The 20,599-nt window shown below is 39.6% G+C and overlaps 1 protein-coding gene across 1 annotated transcript in view; it reads right to left on the minus strand.

The window, feature by feature from the left end:
- galnt14 (UDP-N-acetyl-alpha-D-galactosamine:polypeptide N-acetylgalactosaminyltransferase 14 (GalNAc-T14)) overlaps positions 1 to 18,652 on the minus strand; it is a 252,154-nt gene extending 233,502 nt beyond the window's left edge. Inside the window, exon 1 of the mRNA XM_047387717.1 lies at positions 18,076 to 18,652. Coding sequence (XP_047243673.1) covers positions 18,076 to 18,237 — 162 coding nt within the window. The 5' untranslated portion in view covers positions 18,238 to 18,652. The remainder of the gene's footprint in view (positions 1 to 18,075) is intronic.
- Positions 18,653 to 20,599: the final 1,947 nt, after the last annotated feature.

A 20,599-nucleotide genomic window follows, 5' to 3' on the forward strand; every position in this document is an offset into this window, starting at 1 on the left:
GTAATGACTATAAACCATATCTTTCACTGTTCATATTTCACTCCTCTATTTTTCGAGACAGTATCTGTGGAAAAAATGTATTGCTTAAATTTCTCATGTGCAATGAGAAAAAATAACTTTTTGTCTTAATCTCTCGTCAGGAACTTGTGGCAACATTTTTTTTTTTTACTTTTACAATAGATTTCTATGGGTTTACACACAGTTTGTCTTCTGGTTTGGAATAAAATGCAAATATTTTATCTTTCCCTAGTGCTGTCTCAGAAGTGTGAAGACAGAGAAAGTCTGGCCTATATATAAAAACTGTATGAACAATGCTACGTTTATTATTGTTTAAATTGGTCATGTGGTTCTCAATTTTTGCAACCTGTCACACATTTCATGAGAGGAACATTCAAATATCAGGAGAAACTTGCAGGAGGAGTGCTGAACAACAAGAATTCAATAAGATAAGACCATTTATTCCATACATTATGTACCAAAACCAAACATTTGATTGTAAAGTCCTGTGTATAATTACTGGACATTTTTTGCAGCTTCCTCTGTTTGTTACAGTCAATCTTGCAGCAGTGAATCAATGTTGAGTTTGCACGTAAATTAATTTAACCTTTCTAGTTGCTGTTTGATCATCCAAGATACACAGTGTTTTTCCATTATTCTGGTTATGTATCTTCAGTAAAAAGCATTCTAGAGGAGCTCCATCTCTCACTGTGGGTCCCTAAAGAAACCAAGATGTTAACCTAAGATTATCTTCACACATCACAATAAATGGAAAAATGATTGAACATTTTTCCAATTTTGGTCACAACTGTTACAAGAGACAGAAATTACAGATGTAAGGAGATGGCAGAAGATCTCTCGACATTAAAACTTCTCGTCAATACACCGGTCCTGCTCAGCGCTAGGGCTGCACAATACGTTTTATTTTTATTGATATCCAGTTTCACTGTGTGCAATATCATGATCGCAAACAAACTGATTTGACTGCAAAAATTAGCTATTTAAATATTTACTATGCTTGTTATATAATAGGTAAAGGCTTCAGGATGTTTTGTTAAAGTAATCAAGCTTCATCTCCAAAACTGCAAATGCAACTTTTTAAATAAAACTATTTTATTCATAAATGAAATGAAATTTAATGAGTTTATTTGTAGAAACAGCATAACTGAAACTTGAACTTTCACCTTCTTTCAGCCTTTCCTGCCTGTGTTTTTCTGAAGGTGTAGGAGACAAATCCAAGCAGTGTAGACTTGAATATCAAATATGTTTGATTGTGCCGCATCCTTAATGTTGAAAAATCCTGTTTATGCTGATTCCTGACATTTTTCTTAATTGACTGGATGAAGAAATGAGGAAGGCTAAAATGCAAAACACTCTTTTCTTACGCTTTTGTGGGAAGCACAGTTGCTCGTGCAAGAATGGCACAGTGATTGCAAATTGTCTGTCTGCGTGTAATATACAAGCGACTGAAACCTGCAGGAGAAAAACAAGAAATCAATGCAGTTCTAAAACACCTCACTTACTTATCTGTAATTTTCTCAATGTGCTCTTTTATTGCAGCCCAACATTTACGTGTCCATAGTGAGAGATTTCATGGACCCTTTGATCTATGGATTCCCCAGCATGTCCAGCTTATACTGCACTGTATGGACGTCCTTAGTATTTAATGCAAACCAATTCAAGATCAGACTGGGCTACAAGAGAGGAATTCAGACCTGGACAAGGCAGAACTCTGTGCCTCATATTTATATGATTCCTATTCACCACTTAACTTCCCATGCAAGCCGATCTGGTGTGGGCTTTTCAGGCTTTGCTACACTCTACACAATGGATATAAAAATGAGATTACTTAATACATATTACAGAAATAAATGCTGAGTTTAGCATAGGGCCTTAAAATGCATTCAAACTGCTATGTTCTTTAGATGGCAACTCTTTACCACCTTTATAATACCAATAATACCAACTATGCTTTTAATTCTTTATCTTTTTTAAATAGTCACCAATAGTGTTAAATAAACCTAATTGGGGTGAATTAATTTCTCATAGTAGTTATTTTCCTACCATCCATCCACTGTCTATACTGCCTATCCTTGCACGGCCGTGGGCGGCTGGTGCCTATCATAGGGCGAGACCCTGGACAGGTCACCAATCTATAACAACAATTTAATTCAGTTTTATTTATATAGCACCAATTCACAGCACATGTCGTCTCAAGGCACTTCACAAAAGTCAGGTACATACATTCCAATTAATCCTAATCATTGAACAGTTCAGTCAGATTCAGTTATTTATTCAAATTGGATAAAAGGTTTTTCTATCTAAGGAAACTCAGCAGATTGCATCCAGTCAGTGACTTGCAGCATTCACTCCTCCCGGATGAGCATGTAGAGACAGTGGACAGTCACTGGTGTTGACTTTGCAGCAATCCCTCATACTGAGCATGCATGTAGCGACAGTGGAGAGGAAAAACTCCCTTTTAACAGGAAGGAACAGGACAATTTAGAGAGACAAACTGACCTAACACAGTCTTTTTGACCTTGGGGGCGACGGTGGTAGGGGTTTGTCCTGTAACCGCGGGATTGCCGGTTCGAATCCCTGCTCCATCAGTCTCAGTCGTTGTGTCCTTCTCTGCTCATGGATGTCAGAGGTGGTGCTGATTGTATTGCAGCCTCACTTCTGTCAGTCTGTCCCAGGGCAGCCGTGACTACAATGTAGGTTACCACTGTCAGTGTGTGAATGTGTGTATGAATGGGTGGATGACCGATTATGGAGTAAAGCGCTTTGGGGTCCTCGGACTACATAAAACACTATACAATTACAGGCTATTTACCATTGTAAGCTGGTTAAATAAACATTAAATAAAATAATATAAAACAAGGATTCCTATATTTATATATAATAATTAAGGGTTTATGAAGGGTACACAGAATCTGAATTCTGGACATTTTAGCAAAAAGACTCTGTTCCTGAACCATATTCTAAAATTTGCAATATCCTTAACATTTGTTTTTCTTAGTTTGTTTTGGTCCTTTGAGGTTCCTCAGAGCAGAACTAACCTCCTCATTAAGCTAGTTGTGCTGGAGGGGCTATGCTAGCACCACTAGTGTTTATATCTTACCTGCTCTTATGAATTTATATTAATTTACAGCACTTTGCTGCATTGGCAGCCAATGCTTTTATTATTTTTATTTTATTATCCTCTCTGGTCCTCTTTTCCTCTTTGGCTGTCTCTGTGCTGCTGTGACAGAAGGCCTCAGATGAAGAAAGGAGGGGGCGAGGGGTTGTCTGTCGTCAGTCTGGGAGCTTGAGCGAGGCAGATACCCGAGTGAGCAGCAAGAACGGCATAGATTGCTTATTTAAAAAATAAAGTGTAACCTGAACCGAGCCTTTGGTCCTGCCCCCAGAGATAGCTGAGTGGGCCAGGTCTGCAGCCAAGCTACCAGGAAATGTCCCGGTGTTCCCGATGGCCAGTCCGCCCCTGGGCCTTGGTGACAGGAGTCTCATGAACTTAATAGTCAGTTTAGAAATTACAGCATCAAGGCCAGAAACCAAGAAAACGTAATACAATAATTACAACTATGCAGCTTGAGCTGTTAGAAAATAATACTACATGAAATAATGCATAATATATTGTATTTAATCTTTCATTAATTTAAATTATCCATGCCCAGCAGTGGGCTGGCATGGGGGACTACCTGGGATTTCCCCAGTGGGCCGGTTGGTTAGTGGATCAGTGCTTTAAAGGTGCTGTCGTGCTGGGGCCCTCAGTCACGTAAGCACGCTCTTGTTTTGTAGCACCACGATGCCTCAACGCCTTCTCTACCTCAGCTCCCTCCAGTCAGGCAGATCTCTGGTCAGGACGCGGCTGCAGAGAGGACCTGTAAACACATGAACAACCACTACAGGGCCTGCCGGCAGACAGTGAGCAGCAGCCATCATAAAAACTTGTCCCATGAAGCCCAGCGTACGAAAACAGATAGCCTCTCAGGCCCTCAGCATTTACCAATCCGAAAAGCCTTGTCCCTACTTGTGCCACATCAGTTTAATCTTCCTGTTTGTCTCTCCATCCAACAGAGAGATGCGCAGTGCTTTGGCTGTACCTCGTCATGGCATTCCTCCACGGAATATTAACTGTCAATCACTGACGCTATAAGCAGCATTAAATAAATCCGCATTAGCAATGAAGACAGAGCAGCGAAATCAAACTAGGAAACGTAAAGGTGGCGCTGAAAAGTTGCGACATAAAAAAAGAAAGCCTTCTAGGAAAGTTCAGCTCCAAACTTATACCGTATTTTCCGCACTATAAGGCGCACCTTCAATGAATGGCCTATTTTAGAACATTTTTCATATATAAGGCACACCGGATTATAAGGCGCATAGAATAGAAGCTACTGCAGTCAAACGTTTGACTGGGGTTGCGTTATGCATCCACTAGATGGAGCTGTGCTAAAGAGAATGTCAACAAAACAGTCAGATAAGTCAGTCAGTCAAACTTTATTAATACACTACAAACCAGCGTTCTGATAACTCCATTCACTCTCATGGTAAGGTCTCCTCTACATAGAATTATATTGAATAGAGCCAACCGCACGTTAGGAATGCATTGGAGTCTATGAAGTTGAAGTTGAAATCAAACGTTAGTTGAAACGTGAAAGGGAACTTTTCCTTGATTCAGTAAACACGTAAAAGAAACAGTTTGATGCACTAAATCAAACGTTAGTACTGTTAACCTTTCCTGTTTCTGTCCCCTGACCGTAGTCTGATGACACAGGGGAGACGCTTTCTCCAGGGCCGAAGTTACTAGTTTCCTCGGGGTTAACTCCCTCACTCATACGTTGCTGAGTTGAGCATGAAGAAACAGCATCAAAACACTGAGTTGTTGATGAGATTTGGGGTTCTTTTTAATGACTTTGCAGCACGTAAAAACACAGGGCTTACAGACTCATACACCGCTGCTCCGGTCGCCGTCTCTACCCACCCCAAACACACAATAATACCGACGTCACTCCTTCACTCTTGATTCTCAGCTACGGCAGCACACAGCGCCACCTCTGTCCGGAGGAGTAATGTCAACATCTTCCATACACACACACGAAACATACACCCCACACACTGAGCTTCTAATCACATATAGTTCAGGCAATTCCTGCAACAGTACATTCAAACGTTATACACACACAAGTGGTGTTGGACTAGGAGTAAGCACAGTACAGGTGTTTACCGCTATTACTTCGGCGACGCCCCTGACTACGGTAGCCGTAATGCTGCAAGCGGTGCGGCTTTGTAGTTTACCAGTCGTACTGAAACATTTTGACAGAGCGCCGTGTACAACCAGTATGGATCAACCAATTAACCAATTGATCCATATATAAGGTGCTCCGGATTACAAGGCGCACTGTCATTTTTGAAAAAATTAAAGGTTTTTAAGTACGCCTTATAGTGCGGAAAATACGGTAAATCTCTGACTTGTACTAAACCCAGCAGGGGTGGAAAGTAACGAATTATATTTACTTGCGTTAATGTAATTAAGTACTAGTTGTCTTTACTTTTCACTTTTTTAAGTAGTTTACAAAAACTGAACTTTCATTTTTACTTGAGTATGTTTTGATTTAAGTATTTTGCTGTATTGGCTAAAGCTAAAAACAGAGGGTCAGGCCCTTTGTTTGGAGTCAGGGATTTAAAACTATTAGATTTGAGGGATAGTGGATATATTGGAGAAAAGATATGATGATGATCAAAACTGCCAGGTTCAGGTGAAGATGAGAACCACAGAGAAGCTTCATAGATGTAGTTAAGGATGCAGAGGATTAGTGTGACAGATAAGGATGCTGAGATGGAGGAGATGGTCAGCTGAAGAGAACCCTGGAGACAGCAGCTAACAGAAGAAAATTGGGAATTTATGTTAATACATTACCTCTTATGTAGTCAAGATGGTTGGACAGTAATAGGAGAATATAGATGGTGTAGCAGAAAAGAGTCAGAGTGCAGAGGTCACTCACAGAGGTTAACTACATTTTACTTTTTCTCCCCAGTCCACCCTGCCCATGCCCCAAATATATTTGGCCTTATAGACAAACTTCAACTGTCCTCCATGCCACACATTATGTATATTTTTATTTGCAGTAATGCTAAAGCTGGTTGGGAGATTGGAATGAAGGAAATGGAAGAAAAGAGTCAATTAAATACAGGTTAATCCTAATCAATTATTATTCAGCAACAGCTTCACAATTACATGTTTTCCTGATATGGTGTAGACCTGATGGACAGACAGAGTTTACTTTTAGACAATGGGAAAGGAAAATGATATGGAAATACTGATATTTTTTTCACTTTCCAGACCTGGAAAATATTTCCATCAGAAATCAGGCCTTTTCCAGGCTGTGTAGGAACCTTGTGTTGAACCACACGAGAACCATTTGGAAAAAATACTTTGTCAAAATGAGCAAAAAAACAAAAAATCTCACAGGCTCAAAGTAAAGAATGAAAGAAGGAGCATACAGGAAAACATAGGAACTACTTAATATTTGCACTTTGCAAACTATATGTTTTCTTTTTTTCTCCGAACTGTAATGCTTCGGTTCAGTGAAGGAGCCAAACTGATTGCTGATAAATTACTTCTGTGATTTATCAGCCCCTGACCCTTTTGAACAACAGCCAGGTTTGTTACCCATCTGATAAGTCTTCTACACAAATAGGGCCCTTGGTGCCAAAGGCCAGTTTAGTTAGCCAACCTGTGTGCCCCACTGCACTACGAGCTTCATATAAAACATTATTACCCTTATTCCCACCCTGGGAGCTGGTTATAGCTCCTCTGAAAACTCATTTCCCTCTCCTCTTGTCCATGTGAATACCTCCTGATAGCGACCGGGAAGGAGAAAGGAACAATAACCACATTTCATATGGGGAAATGAATAATTTCAACTGCGAATGCGCCGCCAGTTTGTGTATGTGTGTAATTGTGTCCTTTACTGTAGTGTGAGGGGTATTGTGTTTGTGTCTTGTCCTATTGTGGCGCGGCTGGGCGTTGTGATACACAAGGCGAGCACAGTGATTGGAGCATCGATCATGTTTTTCTTGAGGAAAGATGGACAGAAACCTGTATACCAGTCAGAGATGGAAAACATCCTGTTTGCAGGGAGAATTTCAATGAGATCCAACACCTCCAAGCTCAACAAACATGAAGGTTACGGGTTTAATAGTGAAGAGAAAGTCAGATAAGTTGGACAATTCATAGTAGAAAAGATAGACGTCGAAGTATGTATTACATAACGAATCATAAGAACCAATGAAATCATTTCAGAAGATGATTGGCTAGACTGGCATCAGACGATTTTCAACCAGTCTTTGTTTATAGAGCATTTTTCCTTTTTCAAGGGCAACACAAAGAGTTTTACATAAGCTAACAATATAAAAACAATCAAACAACAAAATGTTTGATTTTTTTCAGATCACTGAACGTACCTTACTGAAGCGTTGTTATATTATCACCTGTTGCTGAAATTGTTACTGCAGGAAGAAAACTCAAAATTAACTATTTCTAGCATTTGTGGGTAGCTAAAGATAAAGCAAAAAAGAAAGAAAGACCCCCTGGCCGGGGGTCTAAATTGACCTTAGGTGTTTGAATGAGTGTGTGCGTGGTTGTTTGTGTGTTGCCCTGCGATGGACTGGCGACCCGTCCAGGATGTACCCCGCCTCTCGCCCATAGACTGCTGGAGATAGGCACCAGCTTCCCTGCGACCCACTATGGAAGAAGCGGTAGAAAATGACTGACTGACTGTCTAAAGATAAAGCCAAAAGAAGTACAGAAGGTGGAAGAAGATATTTAAATGGAAAATATTTTCTTTGGAGACATGTTGGCTTTTCATTTAGGTTCCTACAGATAGAAAATATTTTAAGGAAGGGCCAAAAAGACCTAGAGGCTACTTTAACAAATAAAGTCTGAACGTATTCAACCTGTCTGTCATTGAACATGCTGGATTTGGAAATGTTGACAGCTCTTTGTGGATTTCACAGTTTTGGTGATAGTCCACATTCTCAGAGACAGATAGGTTGTTGATACCAACAACATTTTAAACTGTCAATAATTCTGTCGTTTTTAAAATAGTAAAACCCTGTTTTGCAGTGACTCCTTACACAAACACACACACGCACACACACACACGCACGTGTCTTACTATATGTTGGGGGGAACTTGCATTGACTGTCATTGTCTTTCCTTGATTTTCATTCATTTTCAACCCTTTCTATGGTCTAACCCTAACCTCTAACCCTAACCATTACCAGTACATACCTGACCCTAAGCCTAACCTTAACTCACTATACACCTTAGTCCTAAACCTAACCCCAAGCAAAATACCAAAATGTCCTCACTTTGGTGGTGAAATACAAAAAATGGTTCTCACTCAGCAGCACAGACAGGAACACACACAAACACAGTGTGACACCCACTCTGCTCATGTAATTAGTGACGATTCACAGCAGGAAGGCCTGACCTAAATATTTTAGTTGTGATTGTAAATACTAAAGTACTCTTCTTTTTTTTGATTGATTTACTGATACTTTTTGTCTTTAATAACATTTACAGAACAACTGCAAGTTAAGTTTAAAAGCTGTTACAGAAGTTAAATACCGTAAAGTGTAGGCAGAAGCGCTTAGCTAAGTGAACCTTAACTTTTTTCCAGTCACCTTCATGTAGATGGCAGCGGTTATTTCTTTAATACAACAGAGATATAACTCTCAAAGAATGTAATTTTCAGAGCGGATGCCTCACAGAAGCGTCAGACCTCAGTTTGGTGTTTGTTTACCACTTGGTTTATTGCTATTTTTTAAATCTGCTTGTGAAGATGGCTGTCTTCATTCCTCATCATAGTTGTCCAACACAGTTAGTGCCCTAACTTTTACTTTTCTAAACATACATTTTCCTCCAAGTTTGCACTTTGGACTGTTTGTATGGGACCTACAGGATAAAGTTTTCAATTTATGATTATGACTCCAAAACAGTTTGTTCTCTCTGTCAGAGGAAACGCTGAGCAGACATCAGCGTTCAGAACAAAGAAGGCCTGTGGACTGCCAGACATGTAGACAGGATGGGTAAGAAACAAATAAATAAATAACACATTCCTTCCTTGTGGTTTATTTGTGGATCTTTCCGAGAATAAACCTGCTGATTATTAATCCACAGGAAGCCTCTGACCTGCTGCATATTTTTACTCCTCTGCTCTAGTTACCAAACACTAACACTCCCTTCATTTACATATTTGCTAATAATGTAACCAATAATGTGGTTAAGGTGATAATGTGGTTAGGAGTCCATCTAAACAAGATCTGATTACATAAAAAATGTAAATAAATTTAGCTGGAGCAGAATCAGGAATTTTACTCATAAAAAAATGGTTATACATTCTAAAATGCAGAATAAGCAGGGGTTCCTCCTGCTCAAAGGTTCAAATATAATTTTTATACAAGCAAAAGAAATGTAACTTTATGCATTCAACTGTTTGTGACTCCAAGACGATCTAATTTTTGACGGTAGTGTAATGAGAAATCTGTGCTTTAGTAGGAAATTTAAACTTATTCAATTTTATGCCTCAACAAATAAGTCTGCTGTTATACAGAAGAATAGACCACATATGAATTTAAGCTGCAGCCGGAAATTGACATCAAAACAGGTTAGTTGAACGTTGTAGATAAACAGACAGCTTTGGTGTAATAAAATAGAACTGTCTGCCTTTAGTCAGCCGCCTAATTTTATTTTTCATTTTTAATCATCCAATTTTTACACAATAAATGTTGTTTAACCTTAAAAATATCTAATTATATGGTTGATGGCGTATAGAATCATATGTATTAAAGTTCTATATTTATTGGGATAAATTATTGTTTTGGTTTTCTATTGAACTTTATTGGAGTTTGCATGTTCTCCCTGTGCATGCATGGGTTCTCTCCAGGTACTCCGGCTTCCTCCCACAGTCTAAAACATGACTGTTAGGTTAATTGATCTCTCTAAATTGTCCTTAGGTGTGCATGGTTGTTTGTCCTGTGTGTCTCTGTGTTGCCCTGTGATGGACTGGTGACCTCTCCATGCTGTACCCCACATCTCGCCGGGGGACTGCTGGAGATAGGCACCAGCTTCCCTGAGACCCTGTAAGGAAGAAGCGGGAATAGAAAATGGATGGATGGATGGAATTTATTAGGATAATTCAATGTTTTTTTTAACCTCTTCATCATCTACCAGTCAGTTAGATGGTCTAGTCTAGAAGTGTTTCTAGAAGTATTTTTACAATACATAAGGAATCACACTTGGTTATCAGAAATTCAAAACAAAAATCCCTTTTGTAAAAAAAAAAAAAAAAAACTCTTGAGATATAAACTTAAAATTTAAACTACATAATGTAACACCTTATTACATCCAGTCTGTGTTGTGTCCCTCACTCTAGCTCACCAATAATCACATTAATCACAGTTTTTCGTGACTGTTGGCAGTATTTGTTATGTAGAGTTTATTTCTTCATGCCCCCCTGATTCTGCTACAAAAAATAGTTGACTTTGAAAAATGTGCCGTCTCCTTCTATTGAGGATCTTCTGCTGAGATATTTGTTGAGGTGCTAGGCTAACGTTAGCTCGCTTTCTCTCTGTTTTGATACAACCTGTTGATATTTCGGCTCATATCATGTTCTCTTGCAGTTCCAATAATCGGTAGCAGATAAAACTTTCTGAAAAAGTTGCTTTCCTGCCTCACAAACAGAGTGCTTTGCCTTCAATGATGTACTTCTTAATGACTAGTGTTACGGTAGTGTGCAGTGCTGTGATCAGGTCACTCCCACATGGCTGCTGGTTGAGCCTCAGTTGAGCGTGCACCAAATATAAGGTTTGCACACTCTCAGAATTAATTTGCCTTTCGGTTCTTATCCGAGTCCAAACTGTAAGATCACCAACCTACTGCTTAATTAAAGAGCATAATATGGCTCTAATGCATCATTTCTGTACGTTTTTTAAATAAATATGGTTGCCAAGTTGTCTGCAAAAGTTTACAGACTGAGACAAACTCTATAATAATTCTATGTTCCTTATGCTATTTGGAACAAGTGTATTCTAGCTGCCAATGTGTTTGTTATACAAGTCAAATTAAAGTAACTGGAACTTTCTGCAGCTAGACTGGACTGACCACAGAGCATCAGGATCTCACTGAGCCCCACATAAATAGATGCTGCTGTTTCACTTTGTCTCAAAGATATATCAGGAAACTGCTAAATAAGTCTATTTAAACACAGTATCAGGGCCTCATATGAGTATTAGTCTGCCAGTTGGAGGTTGTTATGATGATTCCAGCATTTTTTACCATATGTCACTGTGTCCTTGGGCAAGACAACGAACATCCAATCTATACTTCAGGGTGCGAGCTTGAGACTTGCACTGTAAAAGCAGTTAGCAGTACTAAATATAACCAGAAATGGTTAGTGATATTACAGTTATGCTCATTACGTAATATTTCTATAATTTACAATTTAGAAGGAGAAATCTTTCAGCTTGATTTTAAGAGCCAGAGGTAAACACTCAATATTAAAATCTTAATCCAACAGAAAGAGGTCACCTTTCATCAAACCTTATTTTCCTTCCTGTTGAGACAACAAATGCAGTGACAGCAGGCTATAGCACAGAAATAAAACAGAAATTAGCCAAAGGAACACTTACATTTAAATATTGTTCAAGGATCTAAAATAGGAATGGATTTAAATCATGAAAAGCAACAACTGACATTTTTTGTTGTTAATGGAGAAAACAGATTTCCATGTAAAACAACAAAATATCCATATGTTATTTCCTTTAACCATTTTACCAGCTTTTAAAATGATTAAATGGTTAAAGTGAACCAACTTACAGCGGATATAAAAGGTTTACATACTCCTGTTACAATGGCAGGGTTTTGTGATGTAAGAAAATCCAACAAGGATAAATGATTTCAGAACTTTTTTTTACATTTTTCTGTATTATTTAACTAAAAACTGAAATAAAATGAATTCAAGAGTTCACACACACTTCCACTATTTACAGAAAATATTGCCTTAAGAGGTGACCTGATAATCTGATAGATTTGGAGAATTTTGCACGGTGGGGAAATATCTGCCAATCAAGATGTTTAACGCTGACAGACTGCTGCCAAAGACTGAATGTTGAAACTGAATCAAAAGGCTCTTAAATAAAGTGTTATTTTAAGGGTTTAAACACTTGTGCAACCAGAGTTTTTATTTTTATTTTCCCCCTCTTACAGATTTGTTCGTTTTTCAGTTGAATTGTACAGGAGAAATGATACATTATATGTGGGAAAAGGTTTTGAAATGATTTATTACTGGTCTCATTTGTTGTATCATAAAAATCTGACATTTAAACAGGGGTGTGTAGACGTTTTATATCCACTGTATCTGTTCTGAATCCTTTGAAAACTAGAATTTATTTCTGCCATTTTTATCAGTTTCTGAACATTTTAGCACAAAGAGAACTGCGAGACACAATCAGTTAATGATTCCAGAGAAGAAAGCTAACCCATACTGGAGTTTATCCAGAAACATTGATTCTCTAACTGTGTTGCATTGAAATGATTAAGCATTTAGACAAAGAGAACCAAGAACCAACACAACAGTCAGTCATCCAAACATTCACAGAAACTTTCAGTTCTGGTCCAAAGGATCTCCAGCCCCAGTTTCATCTTGCATTCAGATAATAGTCCTTCACAGCAGATAAATCCCAATTAATTTCTCTTATTTCTGTAACAGAGGCAGACTGTGTGCACAGCAATGATCACACGAGGATACCTTTACCTGCTGACAAATCCGACAGCTTTAGACTGGCTGTGAAATTCTCTGAGATTAAGTTGGCAGGTCTGTATCTGGCACAAGTATTAGCAGAGATGCGTTAAAGCACATGTGTCGTGACTTGAAAATATTTATTCACAAACACACACAAACTCTCCTGCAAATCAGCAGCGATTCACTCATTAGCACAGAGCTTCCAGAACAAGTCCACACAAGCTTTTTCCTCCTTTTTTTCTGTTCTCGATAGGCCAAAGTGTTTGCATCTGTTTCCTTCCCTACAACTGAAGCAGTTTAATTGCACTTCAAGTTTTATACTGAGACATTTAGCAGAAAAATGTATTCAGGTCAACTTACAGTGAGAGCAACAAAAAATTAAGCTTCAACGCCTGAAATATAAACCATCTGTAAACAGACTGAAAAAGTGGTCAAAAGAGGTGTTTTTAAATCCACAATCAGACAGAGGTTATCATTGTGCCAACGAGCTGAGGACTGTCATGCATAAATACTGTAGGTGGATCTGAATTAGTGCTGCACAATGTTAAGAAAACATGTGACATGTGATAACATTGGTGAAAGTCACGATAAAGATATGGTGTCTAAATCAATATTTAAAAAGTGCTGCTTCCTTCCTGCTTTGGGTTTATAGCAAACATAGACCCCAGAGAGAGAATAGTCTACCCAGCAACTAGAAAAATAAATTAATACATTTTCATCTCAACAAGGTTTCACTGAAAACTTGCTGCCTCCATTTTTTGTAAAACATTTTTATGCTGCATTGAACAAATGTCACCAAATATATCACATGCATAATAAATAGCTAAAAACATTTATAGCAGTCCAGGCGGTTCTTTGCAATATGCATATTGCATACAGTGATAAACGATGATATATTATGCAGCCCCAATCTTATTCTATGTATTTGATCAGACCTCCTTAATGATTCATAACATTTCATCTTCATCTTATTGGAAATTTCTCTGGAGCATATTATAAACACACACCTGAGTGGAGAAAAAGGAGATGATTGTGCATTATTTTAATTTTTTGATTACCATGTATGAAGGGGAATGTTTTACTTTACTGTTAAATGGTTTAAATATAAAACTGCTAATAAATAAAGAAAATCTCTTATCTGGCATCCAGCATCTCATCATCACATTCTCCATCAGCGAGAGGAAGTTAGACCTTCACATTAAAAATGCTTAAAGAGATCATAATTACTTTCAACTACCACCAACTATTAATCAAGTTGTTTTTATCTTCCACCTCAGCCCTAGACCCTTCTGCTTCTACATGTTTGCCTTCAACCATATCAGAAGATGCTGATGCTTCCTTTACTTCCCCCTTCCACCTGTGTGTCTCAAGACGTCAGGTGAAGATGCAACTGGAGACTGAATCGGAATAAGGCTGCAGGTCCAGATCATGTCAGCCCTAGAGTCCTGAAGGGCTGTGCAGAGCAGCTCTGTGGGATTCTGCAGCACCTCTTCAACCTTAGCCTGGCCCAGAAGAAGGTTCCGGTGTTGTGGAAGACCTCCTGTCTTGTTCCGGTACCAAAGAAAACTCACCCATCAGTCCTCAATGACTATAGACCTGTTGCCCTGACATCTCACATCATGAAGGTCCTAGAGAGACTCCTGTTGGCCCACCTGAGTAAGCAAACAGTAAACCATCAGGACCCCCTTCAGTTTGCTTATTGCTGTGGAGTTGGAGTTGAAGATGCCATCATACACCTGCTTCAACAAACCCACTGTCATCTGGACAAAGTCAGCAGCACTGTGAGGATCATGTTCTCTGATTTCTCCAGTGCATTTAATACAATCCAACCTGATTTGCTTTGTCAGAAACTCCAGAAGACTCAGGTGGAGGCCTCAACAATCTCCTGGATCAAAGACTACCTGACAAACAGGCCACAGTTTGTGAGACTGAAGGGTTGTGAGTCTAACCAGGTAGTCAGCAGCACAGGAGAACCACAGGGGACTGTACTCTCACCATTCCTTTTCACTCTGTACACCTCAGACTTCCAGTACAAGACAGACTCCTGTCATCTGCAGAAATGCTCGGATGATTCTGCAGTCGTGGGGTGGATCAGAGATGGACAAGAAGCTGAGTACAGGAAGATGGTGGACCGCTTTGTGGCATGGTGTGGAAACAATCATCTCATCTTGAACGTGAATAAAACAAAGGAGATGATTGTAGATTTTAAGAGAAACAGGAATAAGTCAAAAACTATTTCTATCATGGGAGAAGAAGTGGAGGTGGTGGAGGAGTATAAATACCTCGGTGTTCAACTGGACAATAGACTGGAGTGGAGATGCAACTGTGAAGCCATCTACAAGAAGGGACAGAGCAGACTGTACTTCTTGAGGAAGCTTAGATCCTTTGGTGTTTTCAGCAAGATGCTGCATATCTTCTATAAGTCTGTTGTGGAAAGTCTGATCTCTTCTACCATCATCTGCTGGGGAAGCAGCATCAGAGCCAGGGACTTAAAAAAGCTCAACAAGCTGATAAAAAAGGCTGGCTCTGTTCTCGGGACTCCTCTGGAACCTCTGGAGATCATTGTGGAAAGACGGATTTTCCATAAAATGAAGAACATTATGGAGAACCCTGAGCATCCTCTTCATGAGACTGTCCTACAACAACAGAGTGTCTTCAGTCAGAGGCTTCTTCAGATCTGCTGTAAGACGGAGCGCTACAGGAGATCCTTCCTCCCCACAGCCATCAGCATCTACAACGGCTCTTTGAAGAAACCTTCATAATATGAGCTATAACAACATTTAATTTCCCTTTGGGATTAATAAAGTATTTTTGAATTGAATTAAACAAAGCCATGACTGAAATGGAAGAATTTAATTCATAGTAAAGTCACTGGTAAACAATACTAGTTTGTAGAGCAGATGAATCACATACTGCTTGGGAAACCACGAAGTTCAGTATCTTTCTGTTGTCCAGTTTTTGCTGCTGGAAGTGACGTGATGTAGATATGTAGACTACGCATGTAGAGACACGATGAGGCTGAGCTGTCAGAGCAGCCCAAGACACATTCCCACAAATTCAGGTCGGAGAATTATTTAGCTTATCAAAATAAGCTTTAAAAAAACTACACGTCTATCTAAGTTGTAAATTTGGAAATCTAAAACCTGAATCTATGTTTCTGTCCAAGAAGCCACCCAGTAAAGAGCTTGTTTTGTCACTTAACAGTAGGAAGGACTTGTCAGCCCCAGATGTTGATGCAGGCATTTTATTCATATAGAAAATATCAACTCTGTGTTGAGACAACATTAAAGTATCACTAAAGGCTTGGGTTTCATAATGTGAAAGAGTATGTTACAATTGCATTGATACAAATCATGATATATTTAGAATAAAAGGCCACTTTTGAACCTGATGGTAAATTGTCAGTTAACAGTCAAATGTCCTGTCAAATTTACCTGATAGAAAATTCAATACAAGAAAATTACAATTCCAAAAGATATCTAAACAAACATTTTAAGGGGCATTTCAGTACCGATAGGTAACCCAGCTGGACAAGAAACAGGGACCGCTCTGACAACAAAGCTGCAAACTTTTACTTCACTAAATTTGAATACTGAGACTATGTTTGGGTCCAGCATAATGAGCCCATATTCCGAGCCATAGTGAGCCAAGCTCTCTTGACTCTAATAATCACATTACACAGCAGAACTGTGTGGGAAAGGGTTGAATTCGCAGCTAAAAGCTTCAGCTTTAGCTCTTTACAACATGAGATATGAAAACAGATTTGCTCCTCAAACAGCTCTCGCTTTACAGCCTTAACTTCAGTGCATCAGATCATCACAGAAATATAAACAGCACAGGTGTTCTCCCAGAAAATACACATCTATGCCCAGACCTAAAGGAAAGCTTCCACTTAAAACCCAGTTTGCATTTCCAGCTCAGTCATATAACCTGCATTCGTTACACAGACGTGTAGCGAGTGACAGCTTTTAGATCACCTACTTCCCAAGCAGCCATCAAACATCTGAGGGAGGCCAGAACTGAGCGTTTATGAACAGAAAATCCTAAAAAATAATATGCAGCTCTCTGCAGCATTTTTTAAATACATTTTCACAACAAAAGACAAAGACGGCTGAACCACAGCAAAGGATGAAGGAGCTCAATCCACAGCATTCCTTCCACACAAATACACAAATATCAATAATATGTATTTCCATTTGAAGTGTGGAAGGTAGTCATTAAATTCAAGCCATACACCACCATGAACTGCCTGGTTCTAGTGGACAACAGAGCACCTTATAGTTAAGATATTCTAGTTCTTCAGATCTGCAGCAACAGAAACACCAATAATCTCTTTATGCAAACAGCTTTCGACTATTTTATATGTTCATCTGATGACATTTTTAAATCATAGGTAATATTGCATTTAAATATTGTGCTCCAAATCTTGGTTTTCTCAAGATTTTTTTTTAACTCTTGATATCATTAAAACACAGGATATCTACACTGCATATGTTTGCTGCTGCTCATTATAACAAGGTAAGACTTAATCAACACATGAATCCCACAGATTCCAGAGAAAGCTGAGCCTGCAGTGCCCAGACACAAAGTCAGGTTGAAAATCTTTAAACGCTTGCTAATAAACGTCAACAGAAATTACCCTTCTTTTAGACAATGAAGTAGGTCAGTAAGAGCTGAAAAAAATTGATTACGACAACAACAAAAAAATTACATTTTAGAAGTTAAGAATTAATAAAACTGGGAAAACATCAGAACATGACTGGGAGCTTTCTGAGGTGAGGGAAAATGGCACTTTGAAGGACGTTTGGTTACATCTAGTCCTTCAGTTTTATGTGATCAGTTACTTTAACCGCCAGACATTATGGGACCTTTACTTTACTGAAGGTCCAAACCAATTTGCAGTTAAATAAACTGTCCAAGGAAAACAAAGTATAAAAGAACCAGTAAGTTTAACTTCTCAGTTTCTACCTGGGTCAGATTCAACAATTACAGTCTGGCAACAACTTCAATAATATTTTTAGATTTTATATTTCAAGTTTTCTTATTCTTACAATCCAACTAAATCAGATCTATCTTCTGTTTCTTGCTTAAAACTCAACAACCATCAGCATAAAGTTATGTAGCAAAAATGTCCGATGTGTCAGCGTGTAAACGTCACGAACCGACAAAAAACAAACATCTGGAGAAACTTATGATAAACACACATGGCGTGGAAGTGTCGTCACTGCCTCAGTGTCACTGTTTAACCACAGTGTTCCTGTCTTTCCTTCACCTGGTTATTCCCCGTCTCTCCGCCTCCAGCTACTCCTCCACCTCCTGCTCCCGCACCGAGCTCCGGTAACTTCCTCCGACTCAGCACCAGCAGGTAAACCAGCGCTCCCAGCCACACCAGCACCGCCACGGCCACCGCCAGCCTCCGACAGAGACGCTTCATTTTCCGGTCAGGAGGAGCCGATGGCGCCCGCAGCCCAGCTGCTGTCTGAATCCCATTTTATAAACCCGAAAAATACAAATGAAAACAACAAATAAAAGAAGCTGATAAAGCAGAGGAGCTCCTCCGGCTGAGACGACACGCGCCCGTCCGGTCAAACACCGCGCGCGCGCGCGCGCTCTCAACTCTCTCCGGAGCTCGAGCGCTTCTGGAACACAACGTGCGTCCACGTGCGGGCGAGGTCGGCGCGCGAGTACAGAGTGAGAGGATGAGCGTGTTCCTGAGAGGGAGTCCTGGACCCTTCCGGAGGTTTGAATGGGATGGTGGAGCTCCACCTGCCGACACCCGCACAGCTGCTCTGATGGACTACATCTGAACATCTGCAGCTGTAGGAGAACCAGGTGCGCGTTTACAGCGCAACGCAAAAGTACGGTTTCACATTTTGTCACGTTACAAATTTAATTGTATTTTATTGGCAATATAAGTGACAGACCAACACAAAGCGGAAGGAAATGATACATGGTGCGCAAGTTGTTTTACAAATAAAAACCATAAATCTAGTGGGTGTTTGTATTTAACACCCTTGAGCAGGGCTGGCCCCAGGCTGTATGGGGCCTTAAGCAGAATTTGATTTGGGGCCCCTCATCCTGTTAAGAATATCAACACCTCTAACAGCATTTAAGACAGATCTGGTGGAATCTGGGAGAGGGGGCGAGCTTTAATTAGCTGAGCTTAAACACAATCACTGTTAATTGGTTATTATGTGTCGAGATGTATTTGTGGATAAACTGAGCTCAAACACAAAGAAAAGATTACACTTAGCATCAGATTATAGCATGTTTCTTCACACTTTTACAAATTAATTCCTCCATATCTTACATAAAAAAGTTTAAAAATTACATTTTTAAATGCATATACAGGGGTTGGACAATGAAACTGAAACACCTGGTTTTAGACCACAATAATTTATTAGTATGGTGTAGGGCCTCCTTTTGCGGCCAATACAACGTTAATTCATCTTGGGAATGACATATACAAGTCCTGCACAGTGGTCAGAGGGATTTTAAGCCATTCTTCTTGCAGGATAGTGACCAGGTCACTACGTGATACTGGTGGAGTAAAACGTTTCCTGACTTGCTCCTCCAAAACACCCCAAAGTGGCTCAATAATATTTAGATCTGGTGACTGTGCAGGCCATGGGAGATGTTCAACTTCACTTTCATGTTCATCAAACCAATCTATCACCAGTCTTGCTGTGTGTATTGGTGCATTGTCATCCTGATACACGGCACCGCCTTTAGGATACAATGTTTGAACCATTGGATGCACATGGTCCTCAAGAATGGTTCGGTAGTCCTTGGCAGTGACGCGCCCATCTAGCACTAGTATCGGGCCAAGGGAATGACATGATATGGCAGCCCAAACCATCACTGATCCCCCTCCATGCTTCACTCTGGGCATGCAACAGTCTGGGTGGTACGCTTCTTTGGGGCTTCTCCACAGTTTTACAGTTTTACCCATTCTCCTTCAGAAAACAACTCAAGTTCCGTCAACCGCAACATAAATAGAACTCCTACTGTCAGCTATTTTATTGCACTAGAAACACCAAGTAACCTGATTTTGGTTCCCACCAGTCGAGAAAAAAAATCTACATAGCCTACCTTTACGCTCCATTACCACACCCGCATAATAAATATCCAGTCAAAGGTTTCTATCAAGCTTCATTATTAATATATTTGACTATAACAACAGAGATGAGACACAAATGCAGCACATCTGTGTAGGAGGACCACGTGTTCCTGAAGTGTCTAATACATTTCACTGCTGAGTCACAGGGTCAAAATACAACACCAGAAGTGAGACTGAACTTTGATCACAAAAATCTATCCAGCTCCTCTGTGAGCAACCCAAGAGACCGATGCTGCTGAAAAATACGGAAAAATGGGTTTCCAGATGAAACAAAGCAGCTGTTAAAGGTGGGAAAACGGAACAAAAAGAACTGAACAAGAAGTAAAAGAATAAAAACACACATGCAAAACATGAGATGATGAACACGGTAAAAAGGTGAGATTTACTGAATGGGTAGAGACATAGAGGAGAGAGCAAGAAGGCTTTTCCTTTTTATAGCTGCAGTTGTATTAACATCAGGGTTGGCACAGAAAATAAGAGTCAGATATCCCACGTATTATTTCAATAAATTATCAGTCATCCCACAGAGGATATGGCTCTGTCTTAGAGTTCATGAATAAAACATGTGGTGCAAAATATAAATAGTGATCCCATTTGTCAGAAAGGACCTCAAAAGAAAAGCGCTTCAACTATCTAAGTGCCCCATCTAGTGGTTGTGTAAAGCAACTGTTTTTAA

The sequence above is a fragment of the Girardinichthys multiradiatus genome, chromosome 15 (assembly GCF_021462225.1).
Source record: "Girardinichthys multiradiatus isolate DD_20200921_A chromosome 15, DD_fGirMul_XY1, whole genome shotgun sequence".
Lineage (NCBI taxonomy): Eukaryota > Metazoa > Chordata > Actinopteri > Cyprinodontiformes > Goodeidae > Girardinichthys > Girardinichthys multiradiatus.